A 15,268-nucleotide genomic window follows, 5' to 3' on the forward strand; every position below is an offset into this window, starting at 1 on the left:
GAATCAAGCCCATGAATGGATTTACACAACTCGTTTGCATGAATCGATGGCATGAAACAATTATGTGAGTCAATTAGAAGAATCAACCACATGAATCAATCACACTCATGAATCCATTACATAAATCAATTACATAAAAGTATTATAAATGTTACGAAATAAAAAGGTATTCAATAAAGTAACATCCGTAAGAGACTAGAGGTCAGGAGTACTTCCATTCACAAACAAAGTATCAAATATAAAGCAGAAAGAGTGTATATTTTGTTATTGTGACACATTGTGAAACACTGGAGAAACACCAGCAAGAGAGTAAAATCAACAACAAATTCACCCTAATGCCAGTCAGATGTGTTTGTGTGTATGTGTGTGCATAAAGTGTATGTGTGTGCCACTGCATGTGTGGGTGTGCGTGTGCACCCCCTGCATGCATGTGACCTCTGTGTGTGTGTGTGACGTGTGTGTGACGTGTGTGTGACATGTGTGTGCCAGCGGAATGCGAAGGTACCTGTGAGGGTGTTCCCTCCCTTGTAAGGCAGGTTCTTCACGGCGTCGATGACGGCATCTTTAGTGGTGAAGGCGTTCAGGTGCCACTCTATCCTGGGGTCTCCACTGTACTGGGCCAGCCCTGCCGTAACAACCACCAGTATGAGAACACAAACAGGAGAAACACTCCAGTATGAGAACACGAACAGGAGAAACACTCCAGTATGAGAACACGAACAGGAGAAACACTCCAGTATGAGAACATGAACAGGAGAAACACTCCAGTATGAGAACACGAACAGGAGAAACACTCCAGTATGAGAACCACAAGAGCAATTCTGTCACAACCAGTTCCAAATCAAAGTTCATCCAATGAGATAGAGGCAGGCACGTTTATGTAGGACCGCATTGACTTCACTCTCAACACAAATACATCCTCTATTATCTACTAACTTGATGTTCATGGAACCATACTGGACTGTGTCTGCAGTCTCAAGTGACAGTGGCTCAGGGTACACCATGGTCCATGACAGTATTCTGTTGAATGTTGCACTTGCTATGTAATGCCTGATGTAAAAACACTATTACTTGGCTGAATGTTCTGTATTCTCTTCGTTGTGACTTTATACTTATTTATTTCAGAAAAAGGGTTAACTAAAGTTGAACTATTTTAAATGTCTGGGCTCCGCACAAACAACTTGATAAGGAGATTACCTTTTCGGCAGACGGGCCGCTTCCAACTGATTGACCAATTGAAAGAAGGCGGAGGCCTGCCCCTGTGACCACAGCCTATGGCATGTGTCTGTACTGCTGTGTCAGCGATGCGGGTCTTGTCACATTAGCTCAAGTTAGTGGTCAGTCCGAAGCACGTGTTTTGGTGTGTGTTTGGTGTGCGTGCGTGTTCAGCGCTGACCCACCGATGCGGGTCTTGTCGAACTCCACGCTGAAGGCGCTGACCAGCTGCTCCAGGAAGCTGCGGACCAGGCGGAAGTTGATGCGTCCGATGCTCCAAGAGCCGTCCACCAGGATGACGATGTCGGCGATGGCCGGCGTCTTACACATGAACAGGTCCACCGCTGAGGGGACACACACACACGCGACACAAGCACGCGCAACAGACACACACAGGCAACGACAGACAGACACACCCATACATACATACACATGTAGAACAACACAGACATACGCGTACACACACGCAAACACAGACACACATAAAAATGTCAAAGAAGTCCATATGACAACAGAAAGTCGAGCAGGAAAATACCCATCATTGAAAACAACCTTAACACCACATCACTATAACATCTACACCTCCCAGTTTGATGTGCAGCTCAGGTCCAACACACATGGTGTGTCAGCTCTTAATAATAATTATTTATTTTTTTACTTCACAACTACACAATTCCCAAAGTGATTCCTCCCCTCGATCGACCTATTAAAATAAGGAAAGACACCGTGCGATAATGAGGTAGCTGTTTATTCACAAAGTCGAGCTCTCAGCTTTGACGCTCTGGGGACGAAATGACGACGGAAAGACTACAAGAGCTAGTTCAGAGAGCGCCACAGGACGCAGTCATCCTCCCAGCGCGCGGCTCTGGAGCGGGGCTCGTCGGAGCCGCTGGGATACGGCGCGACTGTTTCCTGTTCCCCTGGTAGAGAGAGAACAGTCAACTCACCACCCCTCTCTGGGGCCCGTCGGCCCTAACCCTGGGGAGCAAGAGACACACACCGTTAGAGTTCAACTGCTCTGCCGACACGCTGATCTACTCCACATTGGAATCAAAAACAGAAAAGATGGATGAGACCACACACTGAAAGTGGGATATTTGTAATGTTGGATTTGTATTCATTCAGCCGGCGCCAAAAAATCCAAATAAATCCAATGCTACAGATAATCAGGGACCAGAAGTGCACGGTTCGGATATGTCAGTGGTTAGGACTGAGGATCTCCCTGTATGTGGACCCTAAATCCAGTAACAGGAGCTGTACTGTAGACCTCAGGGGTTTGACCTGACTCCTGCGTTCCCTGGGATGCCGAGAGAGAGAGAGAGAGAAACTGTGTCAGGCTACGACACGTTACTGAACCAAGGGGAACGAGGAATGGCATTTCTCCTCACATTCATTTCATTTGTCATGGACAGAAACATACTGCTCTATTACTTCCTACAAGTCCGTGCAGTGTTGGAATTCCAGCTGCCAGACCGGCCCAGAAAAAGCCCTTCAACCGACCGCCCGTGTCCCTGGCTACCAGCACACACATCCAAATGCTGCACGGCTCCTGAGGGCTGCTTGGTTCGCCCTCCGAGCTGGCGCTTGCTGTATGGGTCCTGTGGTGTAAATGTACCGAGTGGGATAAATCAAGTGCCGCACAAGTGTTTGACGTCCACCTGCTCAAGGTGTACACGGCAATGTGCCAATACAAAGGATGATCCTGAAGGCTAAGCCAATAACTAATGGCAGGCTTGGCCATGGGAGTTGGGGAATTGTGTGTTTATTAAGTTGGCATTGGAAATCCAGGGAACCCAATTATCCTCGCTTGCCTGGCCAGTACTCCACAAGAACTGTTCAAAACATTCGTTCCTCTTGGTCCAAACTCTAGCGGGAACGATCTCTGTTGTGGAGGACTTTGAGTGAGAGAAACCCAGTTTCTAAATGTTGGCTGTCAGCTGTCAGCCATCTCACACAGCACACGCGTGTAGTAAGGAACATGCTGAGGAACATGCTGTGGAACATGCTCTGGAACATGCTGTGGAACATGCTGAGGAACATACTGTGGAACATGCTGAGGAACATGCAGTGGAACAGCAGTCACGCCAGCATCCCAACCAGCCAGCCACCACAGCGCACATTTAATATCAACAAACTAACTTTTTTTATAATAAATAACTGCCTGCTGCAATTTCCCCTTGGGGACCAATTAAGTACCTCTACCTACAGTACCTACCATAGGTACCCATAGCGACCACCGTCAGATCAGGTCTACTAGATAACAACCTCACAGAGACACAGTAGACCCAATCCAACGGAGGACATGATAATATCGTGATAATATCAACATTATTGGAATGACTGGAACCACAAAGCGAGGGCCACCACACACAGCCAGCCAGACAATCCAGCTGCAGCCAGCCAGAATGTCAAGTACGATCCATATCCTCCAGGCTGCTGTCTCTGTCTCGTGTCGCTGTGTGGAACATGATGGCTCACTGTGTGGACAGAGGAGATAGGACGAATGCAACAGAAGCGTGTGTGCGCGTGTGTGTCTGTGTGTGGTGGTGGCGTGTGTGTAAATCAACAATTGTTACAGTGAAGGAAGGGTGATGGGGTGATGTGACAGGACCATTCTATAGATTGACAATGGCTTAGAGAATGCACACACACACACACACACACAGTACTATTCTCCTCACCCTACCAGCGGTGTAAGGTTGCGAAAAAGAACAGTGAAAGCCATCTGTAGCTGAGGCGCTGGTCAGACATCTGATTGTGGTCGCTATGGGTACCTGTGGCATCCATCCTTCCCTCATCAAGCAGGTGCAGGGCAGAGATAACGAGGCCGTGGGCTGGTCGTTAGCTGCACCCAACGGCATATTTCACAACAGACAGTACAGACTAGCTAAAGAGAACCTGCTCATGGAAACATGTGCAGAAGAACCCTCTGACTCAAACGAGTTCAAGGTCCAGAACGATCGTGTTCGTTTGGTTGCGAATTGAGCAAAAAGAACCTTTCAGGATTCCAAACAGCCTGTTACAGTTATAACGAGGGTGATTTTCTGGAAGCTTTTCAGAGTGTCTACGACACCTCATCCTTTTGGAGTGTTCCCCCCCCATCCTTTACAGAAATGGCTGAGGCCATTTGTCTTTCTGACATAAAGATCTTCTGGATGAAAACACACATACTGGAGCACCTTTGTTCACTGTGTGTATAATACTGTAGCTGTAGTATACAGTATGGAGAGACTTTTACGCTGTCAGTGAACAAGAATCCTCCTGTATATGTGTGTGTGTGTGTGTGTGTGTGTGACCGTGTGTCAGGATCCTGTCTTTATCTGTCAGTACCATCCGGTGGAGAACAAACACGTGGCAGACAATGTGACAGTGTTCAGTTGTTAAATGACAAACCTGTGGGAAATTACTATCGTCTACAGGCTTTATGTTAGTATTCACATGCCCGTGTTGCCGGAGAAAGAAAACAATTATGACACAGAGAGACTGGTGATGTGACAAGAACCCTGTATAAACCGACACTGCCAAGAAGGGGAACAAGTATGCCCACTTACTTTGCACAGACTCATACTTTCATGAAATCACTCGCCCCCCCCGCCCCCACACACACATATACAAATTCATAGCACATCCCTCTCCCCCCACACCCGCACAGAGATACACACACACACCACAAAGGCCATTTCTTCTGAAGACCATGGCAGGCTGTTGGAGGAGACTAGACGGCTAACCAAGGGAACCAGACTTCGAATTCCACCCCGGTCACAATCTGAGCCTGGTCGTGTTTTGCCTCCATGTTTCTGCAGAGTAAAGCCAGAGGCTCCTGCCAAGCTCCCCTGTACTCACTTCTCTCACTTTCAATTTCCCTGAATCAACATTCCCTCTTGCCCCGACTGCTGTGGCTTGAGCTGGTGATCGTTCATCGTGATTTACAGTACTGTGCTGGGAGCGAGTCAGCATTGAGTGGGCGGTTTATTCATTCTGACTTGACTCTGACTTGACTCTCAAATTCTGGATGAGACTGAAGACTAGACTGTGTGCAGAGCTAGAACACCACGTGAACAGGATCACAACTGCTAAAAGACCTGGAAGCATCTGGTGTTACGACACCTCACGCATGAGGTTAATTACGTCATTCATAACACATGCTCCTGTGGGGGTACAAATGTAGAGTCAAGTTTCATACTTATGTCAAAGTTACTGTGTGTTATGGGTTTGTGTTCACTACTCTTCTTAATGTAATAATAAACGTTAAAACAAGGAAATACAGGAGGACAGGGAAAACCGAGAAAGCTCTTTCAAACAGCGCCAGACTCTGGAAGTGACAAGTGTCCAAGGCTACAGAGATAGCAACACTATTGTACCTCAGGTTGTCTACCTGGTTTCTGTCACACAGGGGACAAGCAAACCCTCCACTTCCCTCCTCTTCCAGACCATTCCTCCCTTGTGGTATTCCTTCCGTGCTTACTTTTTCTACCAAAAATACTGTACGGTTCAGATCACTCAAACACAAGTGGACCATGTTCAATGGGCATTATCTTTATACACTAGTTCCTGTCCATGGGTTGTTTGTGCTCCTTCTCAAAGTACCCCTGAAACAAGGAAGACTTAGCACAAGCCGAACTTGAGGCACCGACATTGTTTTGAATAATAACACACCCTGTACATCACAGTCCTGTCCCACCATGAATCCCCTCTGCTGTTAACGACCCTTCACTTGGCAGCACTGTCTCCCCCCGTGCCTTTTACGTAGTACCGAGCCTGCAGGCTCCTGAAGTACACTAATGTTCTCAGTCTGTTGGGTTGAAAATATCACCTGGGTTTCCCCTGCGGGGCTGTAGGCCTCCGAACAGAGACCACACACACATTCACACATACACACTCACACACAAACACAAACACACACTGTAGAGCTTCCCTGATGGGATTGAGTGAGGAGCAAACTGTGATTTCATTATCCGGCTCCTCACCGGATACGGTCCAATTACCTCAGTGCGAACAAATGACAGTGTAATCAACGCTAAATAAGTGGGCTGTGTCCTCTGCAGTAATGCTAGTGCTTCACGCCCAGTTCTTCTTGCCCCCCCTGGCTAACACCTGCCATTTAAGAGACACTGAAGGAACATAGCATCCTCCTTGACCCACTAGAAGGTGCTGAGCTAATGATGCTAAGCTAATGCCTGAGGCAGCTCATGTTCAACGACCACAACAGCTCACAGTTCACCTCGCCACAACACCTGCAAGAGACTGAGGAAACATGGCATTCTTCTTGACCCCGATGGAGTGAAAGGCTAAGCTAATGATACTGCAATAGCTTTTGGTGTTAACAGCTACACAGGGTGAAATGCTAAGATAATGCTGCTATGCTAACCTTGGGTGTTATATTCCATAACAGCTGCAGGTGGTTTACCCAACCAAAACTTGAGAATTACCAGGTTTGAACAAATCAAAAATTCACCCCTAACTTTTTATTTGTTGAAGAGGCCGACTTCTATTCTCTATGAAGCAATCGTTGGCATTTTCAGTTTGACACCATCCCTGGTTAAATGTATAAATCAAACAAACCTGCAAGGCACTTCAATTACTGCCCCCCTCCTCCTTCCTGTTCCATCACAGCATACAGTAAGCGCTGCCATAGCGATGCACGAGTCACCATCCTATAATCACCGGTGTGTCACCTCTGACAGCAGTGTCGGAAACACAGGGCGAGTGTGCCCAGGTGAGAGTGTAAATACCAGCCTGGGAACGGATCTCTTCATTGGGAGCCAGCTTAGAGCGGGTGGGGCACTCCTGGGTAAACCTTGGTACACCTGGGTAGGCTGGCAGACAGGTAGGCAAACAGGAAGGCATGCATGCAGACAGACAGACAGACAGACAAAGAAAAGAAAGAGAGAGAGAGAGAGAGAGAGAGAGAGAGGCAGGCAGGCAGGCTGACAGGGTTACTTTGAAGAGGAGTGAAACAGTCTCATGTGATAACATGGCTATGGTATTCTGCAAGTGTGGGCACGGCACAGTGTCGATTGTTTGTATAAAATGAGAGACGGTGAGAGTGAAGTAAGTCAGAGCCGACATGGCAGAGAAAGGGAACGCAGAGGGTTGACAAAAATGGAGGAAAGCGAGGGAAGGAGAACAAGGTGGGGCACAAAAAAAGAAACCTCAAGAGAAATAGAAAGAACTAAGAGCAGGGTGCAATGAAAGAGAATGAGAGAGTAAAAAACAGCATCATTTTCATCTCCGCTAGCCCTGCCCCCCCCCCCCCCACACACACACACACACACACACACTTCCACCCAAAGGCAGCTCCAGAATTTTTTGAGAGACTGCAGGTGATCCATTCATCTCAAAGTACCATGCATCACACAGACTCTTTACAGCCACGCTTCAAGCCGGCCCCCCTTCAACGGGACAAAGGACTTTTTTTAACACCTCGGCCAAATGATAGCTCTGTTCGCCAGGAGCCTGCAGGACCAGGACAACATAGGACGCACCACAGGACTCCCATAAACATTGTTACTATCTTTGACAGTCCTACACCTTCCAACTCAACCCACTAATGGCCTGTTTTCTTGCTCCAAAACTTTTTCTTTCCATCCCCCAGTTTAAAAAAACAAATGAGTCTAGAAATAGCTGCCCATGCTGCAGAAGTTTCTCGCATCAGAAACATGTCAGTCTTCTTCTGTTTCAGATATGGTCTCTAGGGAGGCATGTACAGATCCTCAGGACTTGTCTGAAGATTCAACATGAAAGATGTTTGAACTCCACTGCTGTTGCTTCATAAAAAAAGGTTGTTAAGAAGGTTTGAATTCTGTACACCCATGGGTGATTCATGTGGAATTCATACACCTGTCAGTTGTGATTAGGTCTGGGTTGTACAGGTGAGCGGGTGTTCCATAGCTGACTGCTCGGGGACATCAAACCCTGGGTCACCGGTACACCCTACCACTAGACCAAAAGGTCAGCAACAAAAACAAAAACAAAAAATATGGTTAATTGGGAACTACAATTTTTGAAAAGCTTGCTATCAACATTGCTTTTTACTGCCATCCGTAGTCATAATAAAGTAAATAATAATCATGACAAAATACAGTATGCTGTGGTTGGCCTTTTCCTGTATGCTTTTTTCAGTTCAGATGTATAATTTAGTTTTGAAGAACAAACAAGCACAGCAGCCACTGCTCTTCTCTTCATCTCCACGTATATATTTTTCCCTGAAAGAGATGTGTCTGTTTGAGAATGTTTGCATCATAATGTTAAGAGTAATTCTGGGAGAACTTCTCACTGCTGTCGACCTCTGCATTTGTCTTCCCCTCTTCTCTTGGTTTTTTCCATCTAAACATCTAATCTCACCACTTGATTCCCTAGTGGTTTCAGCAGCGACCAGCAACTCTGCCATGCTTTGTTGGCCGGTTGGTTGGTCAGTCCACTAAACTTTGTGGATACATGTGCATTCGTGGTCGCAGCGTTTGCAAATGTTAGCCTGTTTGATCGTTTACTTCATTCTACACAGGCAAGGCTCCACTGGTAGAGTTGGATGGCTCTGACAAAAATACCATTTGGTTTCAACAATTCCGTATGTTTGTTCAATTTTATTACCCATTTCCCCCATTGAACAAAATCTGCATGTTTATAAAGAACCATGATGCTACTCAAACATGCTAGGTGCATTTTAAACCCCTATTTGCAACTCTTTCTGCCAGTTTCCCTGACATGAATAAATGTTAGTGCTAAACGGATTTGATGAAAATTTGATGAAGATCTCAATTGACAAACGTTTTTGTCTAAGACTAGGCTTAATCCATGAATGGGAAACTGAGCCTTTAAGTTTTAGGCCCCTTAACTCATTGTTCTTGAGACGTCTCAGGTCGATCTCACTGTTAGTCTCTAACCCACCTATCTTACCTGTCTCCAGAAGTGATTTGTCGCTAGTTTTTGACAAACAGCCGCACAGACTGCCGTAAAGGGAAGTATGTGATCTGAGTTGACGTGCTGGATAACCATCGTGGGTGAATAGCTAGCCAAACATGTCATCCCAGAGTGCTCTGTGATAATAGATTAGTCGGATTTTACAAATGATACAGCTTCACTCCAGGCAGGGAGCGTTGAACGCCAAGTCACGCCATGACAGTTTCAAGTTGAATTGATGTCTCAGTTTGAACTCCAGTCTGCATCTTCAACCAGCTGCATCCGTGTCTCTCAGGATTGTGTTGACTATCTTTATCTTCTTTCCTCTTCCATCCTCTCCTCCTCTCGTCTCAATCTGTCCTTTTACCTTTTCTCGTCTTATCCTTCTGAGGTCCACTTTAGCTTCTGCTAACCTGTGCATTTATTCAAATCTTCTACACCATCTAATCACCCTTCTGTTGGAATCCTCAAATCTTGGATTGATTGTCTGAAGATTTATTGCCTCTTCATGTTTATGCTGGGCTTGCTACAGTACGGTCCAGCCAGGGGAGACTGAACCAGGGTACAGGTAAACCAGGGTACAGGTGAACCAGGGTACAGGTGGTCCAGGGTACAGGTGAACCAGGGTACAGGTGAACCAGGGTACAGGTGAACCAGGGTACAGGTGGTCCAGATCTCCAGATGGGTGACCAACTGCGTGGGAGCCGGACCACATGGTCTGTCTTACCTTGAGCGATCTCGTTGTCCTCCTCCGTGACACTGGGGTCCTTCAGCCCCTGGGGCTGGACGCTGTCTGAGTCTGGGTCTGAGCGCTGGGCTGCGGAACAGGGCACAGACACCCATCAACACACTGGTAGTGATGCCCGTTCAAGCAGAGCAGAGGAAATTCAAGTGTGGCAAAGCAGCAGAGTAGAGCTAAGTAGAGCAGAGCCTAATGAAGCACAGCAGAGTAGAAGCGAGTAGAGTTGAGTAGATAAGAGTATAGAAGACCATGGTATAACAGAGCAGAGCAGAACAGAGGAGAGCAGACGCCTAGCGAGAGCACCAGAAGAGGCTGTCACGGAGCAAAAACACGGTACTCTTTATCACTATGCAAACACACGTACTGTTTCAGCCAGATATCTCTACAGACTCTCACCTGGGTATTTGGCTTCGATGGGCCTACTCTCCTGAGCTCCACTGAGGGCAGAAATCTTGAAGTGGTATTCTTTTGAAGGGTCGTAGTCTTCTACCACCATTTTCCCCTCCTTAGACACCTGGACTTCCCGTTCTTTTGCACCTGTGGCGAGCAGAGACAGCAAACAATTACACCTCGCTTCAAATAAGGGGACTTTGTAGTTAATTCGGTGTACTATCTGACAGAACCCGGCAATATAATACCTTGATCAATAGTTAAAACTATTTTACTTAAATAATGAATGGTTTAAAGTTTTGGGGTGAGTTTGATTCATCTCACTTTAGTAAGTTAGTTCACCTACGGTGAAGGTTTGATGGCACTACTCAGTGTTGCAGTTTTCTCATTGAACGAACGCATTGAGGTGTGCTCCTGGAGATAAAACATCCAAATGTTTTTGCAGCCCACTTAAGGTCAAATGCTAATGTTTGTTTATTTCCTTCACGCGGAATCACTTATTCTTTTACCAACCGAGGCCTCTGAAGTTTCACCTATCCAATAGAGAACACGCTTGTGTGTGCGCAAGTTTGTGTGCGTGTGTGCGTGCGTGTGTGTGTGTGTGTGTGCAAGCTTGTGTGTGCACAGCAGATCAGAGATGGCGGACGCTGCAGGGGACAAGAGAAGAGGTCTCCATGTTCCAACATACCTGCATTCCTGGACGCAGTGCCCACAGGACATTCAGCTAATTCACACACACAAGGTCTCTCTCTCACACACACACAAAAACAGTCTTTCTCTCACACACACACACAGTCTCTCTCTCTCTCTCTCTCTCTCTCTCTCTCTCTCTCTCTCTCTCTCTCTCACACACACACACACATATACACGAACAGTCTCTCTCACATTCACGCACGCACACACAAACATCTAGCACACACACACTCCCACACGCACTCTCACAAATGCACACAGCATTGTAAACACACACAGCAAAAAACAACCAAGTGTGATACTGTTGCCCAGTCTTGGCAGAAGCTGCACTCAACAGAGCACACAACAGAATCCGAACAAACTGTCACTGAGAATAATAATAATTATAAGAAGAAGAAAAGGTAGAAACTTTGCTGCTTGGCCCCCAATTCCAAATTCCTGAAAGAATGCTAGCAATCCTGAGAAAAAGAGTTACAATCCAAACAGCTGAGACAAGACCCATGATGTGGGTATTGCATTTCAATGCAAGCTCCAACTGACCATCGGAATAATAGGAATGATAGTTATTTTTGACATTCAGAACCCACATCATGACATGCTCAGTAGTGCCCCTTCATGGGGTGATTTTATCCTTCTTCTATCACCCTCTCTCTCTCTCTCTCTCTCTCTCTCTCTCTCTCTCCCCCTCTCTCTCTCCCTCCCCCCTCTCTCCCTCCTATATATATATTCTGGCTTCCTCCCTCTGTTCTTCACTGTCTACCTTCACCTCCCTCTATTAGGGCTGCCTCTCTGCCGGCCTTCTTTCTTCCCTCCTTCCCTTTCTTCCTCTCAATCGGGGTAAGCTTCCTTTCCTCCTCTCATTCACTCCCTCCCTCCCCCCTCTCTCCCTCGCTGACTCCCTCTCGCTCCACCCGTCTCTCCCCCTCTCTATCTCTCTCTTACTCCCTTCCCCTCTCCCTCCACCCGTCTCTCCCCCTCTCTATCTCTCTCTTACTCCCTTCCCCTCTCCCTCCCTCCTTCCCCCCATCTCTCTCCCTCCCTCCCTCCCCTCTCCCTCCCTCCTTCCCCCCATCTCTCTCCCTCCCTGCCTCTCCCCTCACTCCCTCTCCCCCCACTCTCTAGCTTCCTCCATCTCCCCTCTCTCCCTCTCCCCCCACTCTCTCCCTGCCTCCCCCCTCTCTCCCCTCTCCCCCCCACTCTCTCCCTCCCTCCCTCTCCCCTCTCTCCCTCTCCCCCCCACTCTCTCCCTCCCTCTCCCTCTCCCCCCCACTCTCTCCCTCCCTCCCTCTCCCCTCTCCCCCCCACTCTCTCCCTCCCTCCCTCTCCCCTCTCTCCCTCTCCCCCCCACTCTCTCCCTCCCTCCCTCTCCCCTCTCTCCCCTCTCCCCCCCACTCTCTCCCTCTCCCTCCCTCTCCCCTCTCTCCCCTCTCCCCCCACTCTCTCCCTCCCTCCCTCTCCCCTCTCTCCCCTCTCCCCCCACTCTCTCCCTCTCCCTCCCTCTCCCCTCTCTCCCCTCTCCCCCCCACTCTCTCCATCTCCCCTCTCCCCCCACTCTCTCCCTCCCTCCCTCTCCCCTCTCCCCCACTCTCTCCCTCCCTCCCTCTCCCCCCACTCTCTCCCTCCCTCCCTCTCCCCTCTCCCCCCCACTCTCTCCCTCCCTCCCTCTCCCCCTCCATCGGGGACAGCCCCCCGGGGGCTGTATGTCACAGAGGAAGCTGCTTGGACACGTCACAATCTCCCTCCCTCCGTCCTCCCTCTCTCTTTCCCTCCTTACTTTCCTCCCTCTAGCCATCTATTTCTTCCCTTCTTCCCTCGTGTTAGGCGTTCATAAGTATAAAACCCCTGACAAGGACAGACCCGCAAATGGGGCCAAGTGTTGATGAACGTCGTACTTGAGGAGGTAAAAACTCTGACAGGCAGACCACTGTAGTCCTCTGCAGGTACCCCAGAGGAGGAAGACAAATGGACAGAGCTACTAAAGTGCCCCCCCTGCAAATGAGGCCACAGTGTTGACAAACCTCTTACTTCAGGAGTTGCAACAAAAATCCCACTCTCCCTTTAACCCCCATCCTCCTTCATCCCTTCGCCTCCATCCCTTCCTCCATCCCTCTAGGCAACTGCTTAGAAAATGTAATGGCCATCACCTCTATGCATTTAGATTTGACCCATTCCTCAGACACTTTTATCCATAAGCCACATACGGATAGTGTGTGTAGTACAGCAGAAGAATCTAGAACCACAAGGCACGGCTCTAACAGGATTTGATTGGTTAGTGCGCCAAGAGACGGTCTGTGGTTATACAACACCCCCGTGGCTTACGGGGCAGAGCAAGTTCATCAGCTGAAGACTTACTGCAATGGTCCGGGTTCGATTCCAGCCCGGGCCATATGCTGCATATCTTCCACTCTCCCCTTCAGTTTTTGTCTGCTTTGAACTGTCACTAACCAATCCAGCAGAAAAATGAGAGATGTTTTTTTTTACCATCTGTTCCTCCGCCATGAGTATGGTTACTGTGCCCAGTTATTATGTATTATCCATGGCAAACACAATTATTACACTTTTTGGCCACTGCTATGGACACTACCGGACCATTTAGAAATGCAATCATTTTCAGAAATAATATCAAAAGTCTTTGTCAAATTATAGATTTTTTTAGTAAGTAGCTGGGTAATAAGGGAGGATAATGTGCTGTCAGATGGTTATTATTGCAAAATAAAACCCCCTTAGGGGGATTCAAGACTGCATCCTGCACCTTCTCTGGGTTTGTTTTGCAGGCTCACTGTAAATTATCCTTTACATGTTGCCTCAGAATCTATTCCAGAGCATTGTACAGTGTCACATTAAAATACAGTGCCGATTGGTTGAAAAACTTGGCAGGGAAAATGTTTTTTAAAAGGTCCTTGTGCAACTAACATTTATGTGAGACTCACAAATCTATTCTGACATTAACATGGCCACCACAACACTGTTCCACATAGATATAAAATAATAAAATCAGTCCAATGCAAAGCATCATAATACAATTGTATTTCAGCCCACATCTCAGTATATTATGCCGTTTGATCAGGCTTTTACTGGACCTTACCTGGTTGAGAGATATAAATAACTTTGTAGCTGTCAAAGTCTCCTTTCGGCTCTTTCCATGACACATGGAGCCTGGACGCACTCAGGATTTTAAAACGAAGTCTTTTTGGAGACGATACTAAACAGAAAAACAGAAATAACAGCTTTAGACCATTAAGGGAAAGTTTATTTAATTGACAATGAAAATCAGAGAAAGATAGATGAGACAATGTTATGTTAATTAGGGAGTCAGGTGGCTGAGCGGTTAGGAAATCGGGCTAGTAATCAGAAGGTTGCCAGTTCGATTCCCAACCATGCCAAATTACGTTGTGTCCTTGGGCAAGGCACTTCACCCTACTTGCTTCGGGGTAATGTCCCTGTACTTACTGTAAGTAGCTCTGGATAAGAGCGTCTGCTAAATTAGTATATTAGTCAATATAATCGAAAATAGTTGCACCAAAATAACATTTACATTTAATAAAACACTTTAAGTTGAGTTCAATTAAGGGAAAAGATGTAAAGGTTTTCAGACAAAAAGCGGGTACTGCAGGAAGTATAAGGTAATGAGTTTTTAAAGAGATTTATTGTTTCTTTTTTAGAAAAAGCAACAAATCAGGAAATGTTTGATTGTTCAGTCAGTAAACAGCCAGATTGAACCCCAGCCAAAGTCTGTCTGTATAGGCAGATAGGCAGCAGGTAAGTCCATCTGTGTTTAAACAATCTGAGGAGACTGTATCGTGTCCAAAAATCTGGAGATGCACGGATACAAAGGAAGTATAGCTTGCACAGAAGACACAGTAAAAGCAAAGTCACGTTCTCCTCTCTACTTCTCTGTTTCTCACACACAGACACACACACACACACACATGCAGACACACAAACACACGCACACACAGACACACAACTTCAGGGAATTGACAGTTCTCATATCCTTATTGGGGTTGTTTTCTTTTGTGTTCCACTTATCGCAACATCAAACACACTGTGCCCCATCTCTCAGGGATTGCTTTGGCCCAGGCTGAGGGGGGCATGGAGAGACTCACAAAGAGGCCAGCATTGCAGCGCTTTGAGGACCTCAGATATATGTAGGTTTTTTTTTCCACTCGGGAGGAGAATGTGACTTTCTTTCAATTGCGGAAACAAAGGGAAAGGCTCTGGAATAGCGCCTGTCTATTCCTGTCTCCGCGGAGACAACTACGAAGGGGAGGGGGAGGAGCGCAGGACTGCCACACCTTTTCTTCCAAACCTGGCCTCAAAATCAGCCCT

The 15,268-nt window shown here is 47.2% G+C and overlaps 1 protein-coding gene across 1 annotated transcript in view; it reads right to left on the minus strand.

Annotated features, from left to right (window-relative positions):
* Positions 1-15,268, minus strand: part of col14a1b (collagen, type XIV, alpha 1b) — a 62,023-nt gene that overhangs the window by 42,897 nt on the left and 3,858 nt on the right. Inside the window, exons 3-7 of the mRNA XM_084695667.1 lie at positions 14,025-14,141; positions 10,253-10,393; positions 9,842-9,931; positions 1,401-1,559; positions 506-625 (exon numbers count right to left, since the gene is read on the minus strand). Of these exons, the coding sequence (XP_084551793.1) occupies positions 506-625; positions 1,401-1,559; positions 9,842-9,931; positions 10,253-10,393; positions 14,025-14,141 (627 nt within the window). The remainder of the gene's footprint in view (positions 1-505; positions 626-1,400; positions 1,560-9,841; positions 9,932-10,252; positions 10,394-14,024; positions 14,142-15,268) is intronic.

The sequence above is a fragment of the Hypomesus nipponensis genome, chromosome 4 (genome assembly GCF_054491055.1).
Source record: "Hypomesus nipponensis isolate SF chromosome 4, ASM5449105v1, whole genome shotgun sequence".
Taxonomy (NCBI): Eukaryota; Metazoa; Chordata; class Actinopteri; order Osmeriformes; family Osmeridae; genus Hypomesus; species Hypomesus nipponensis.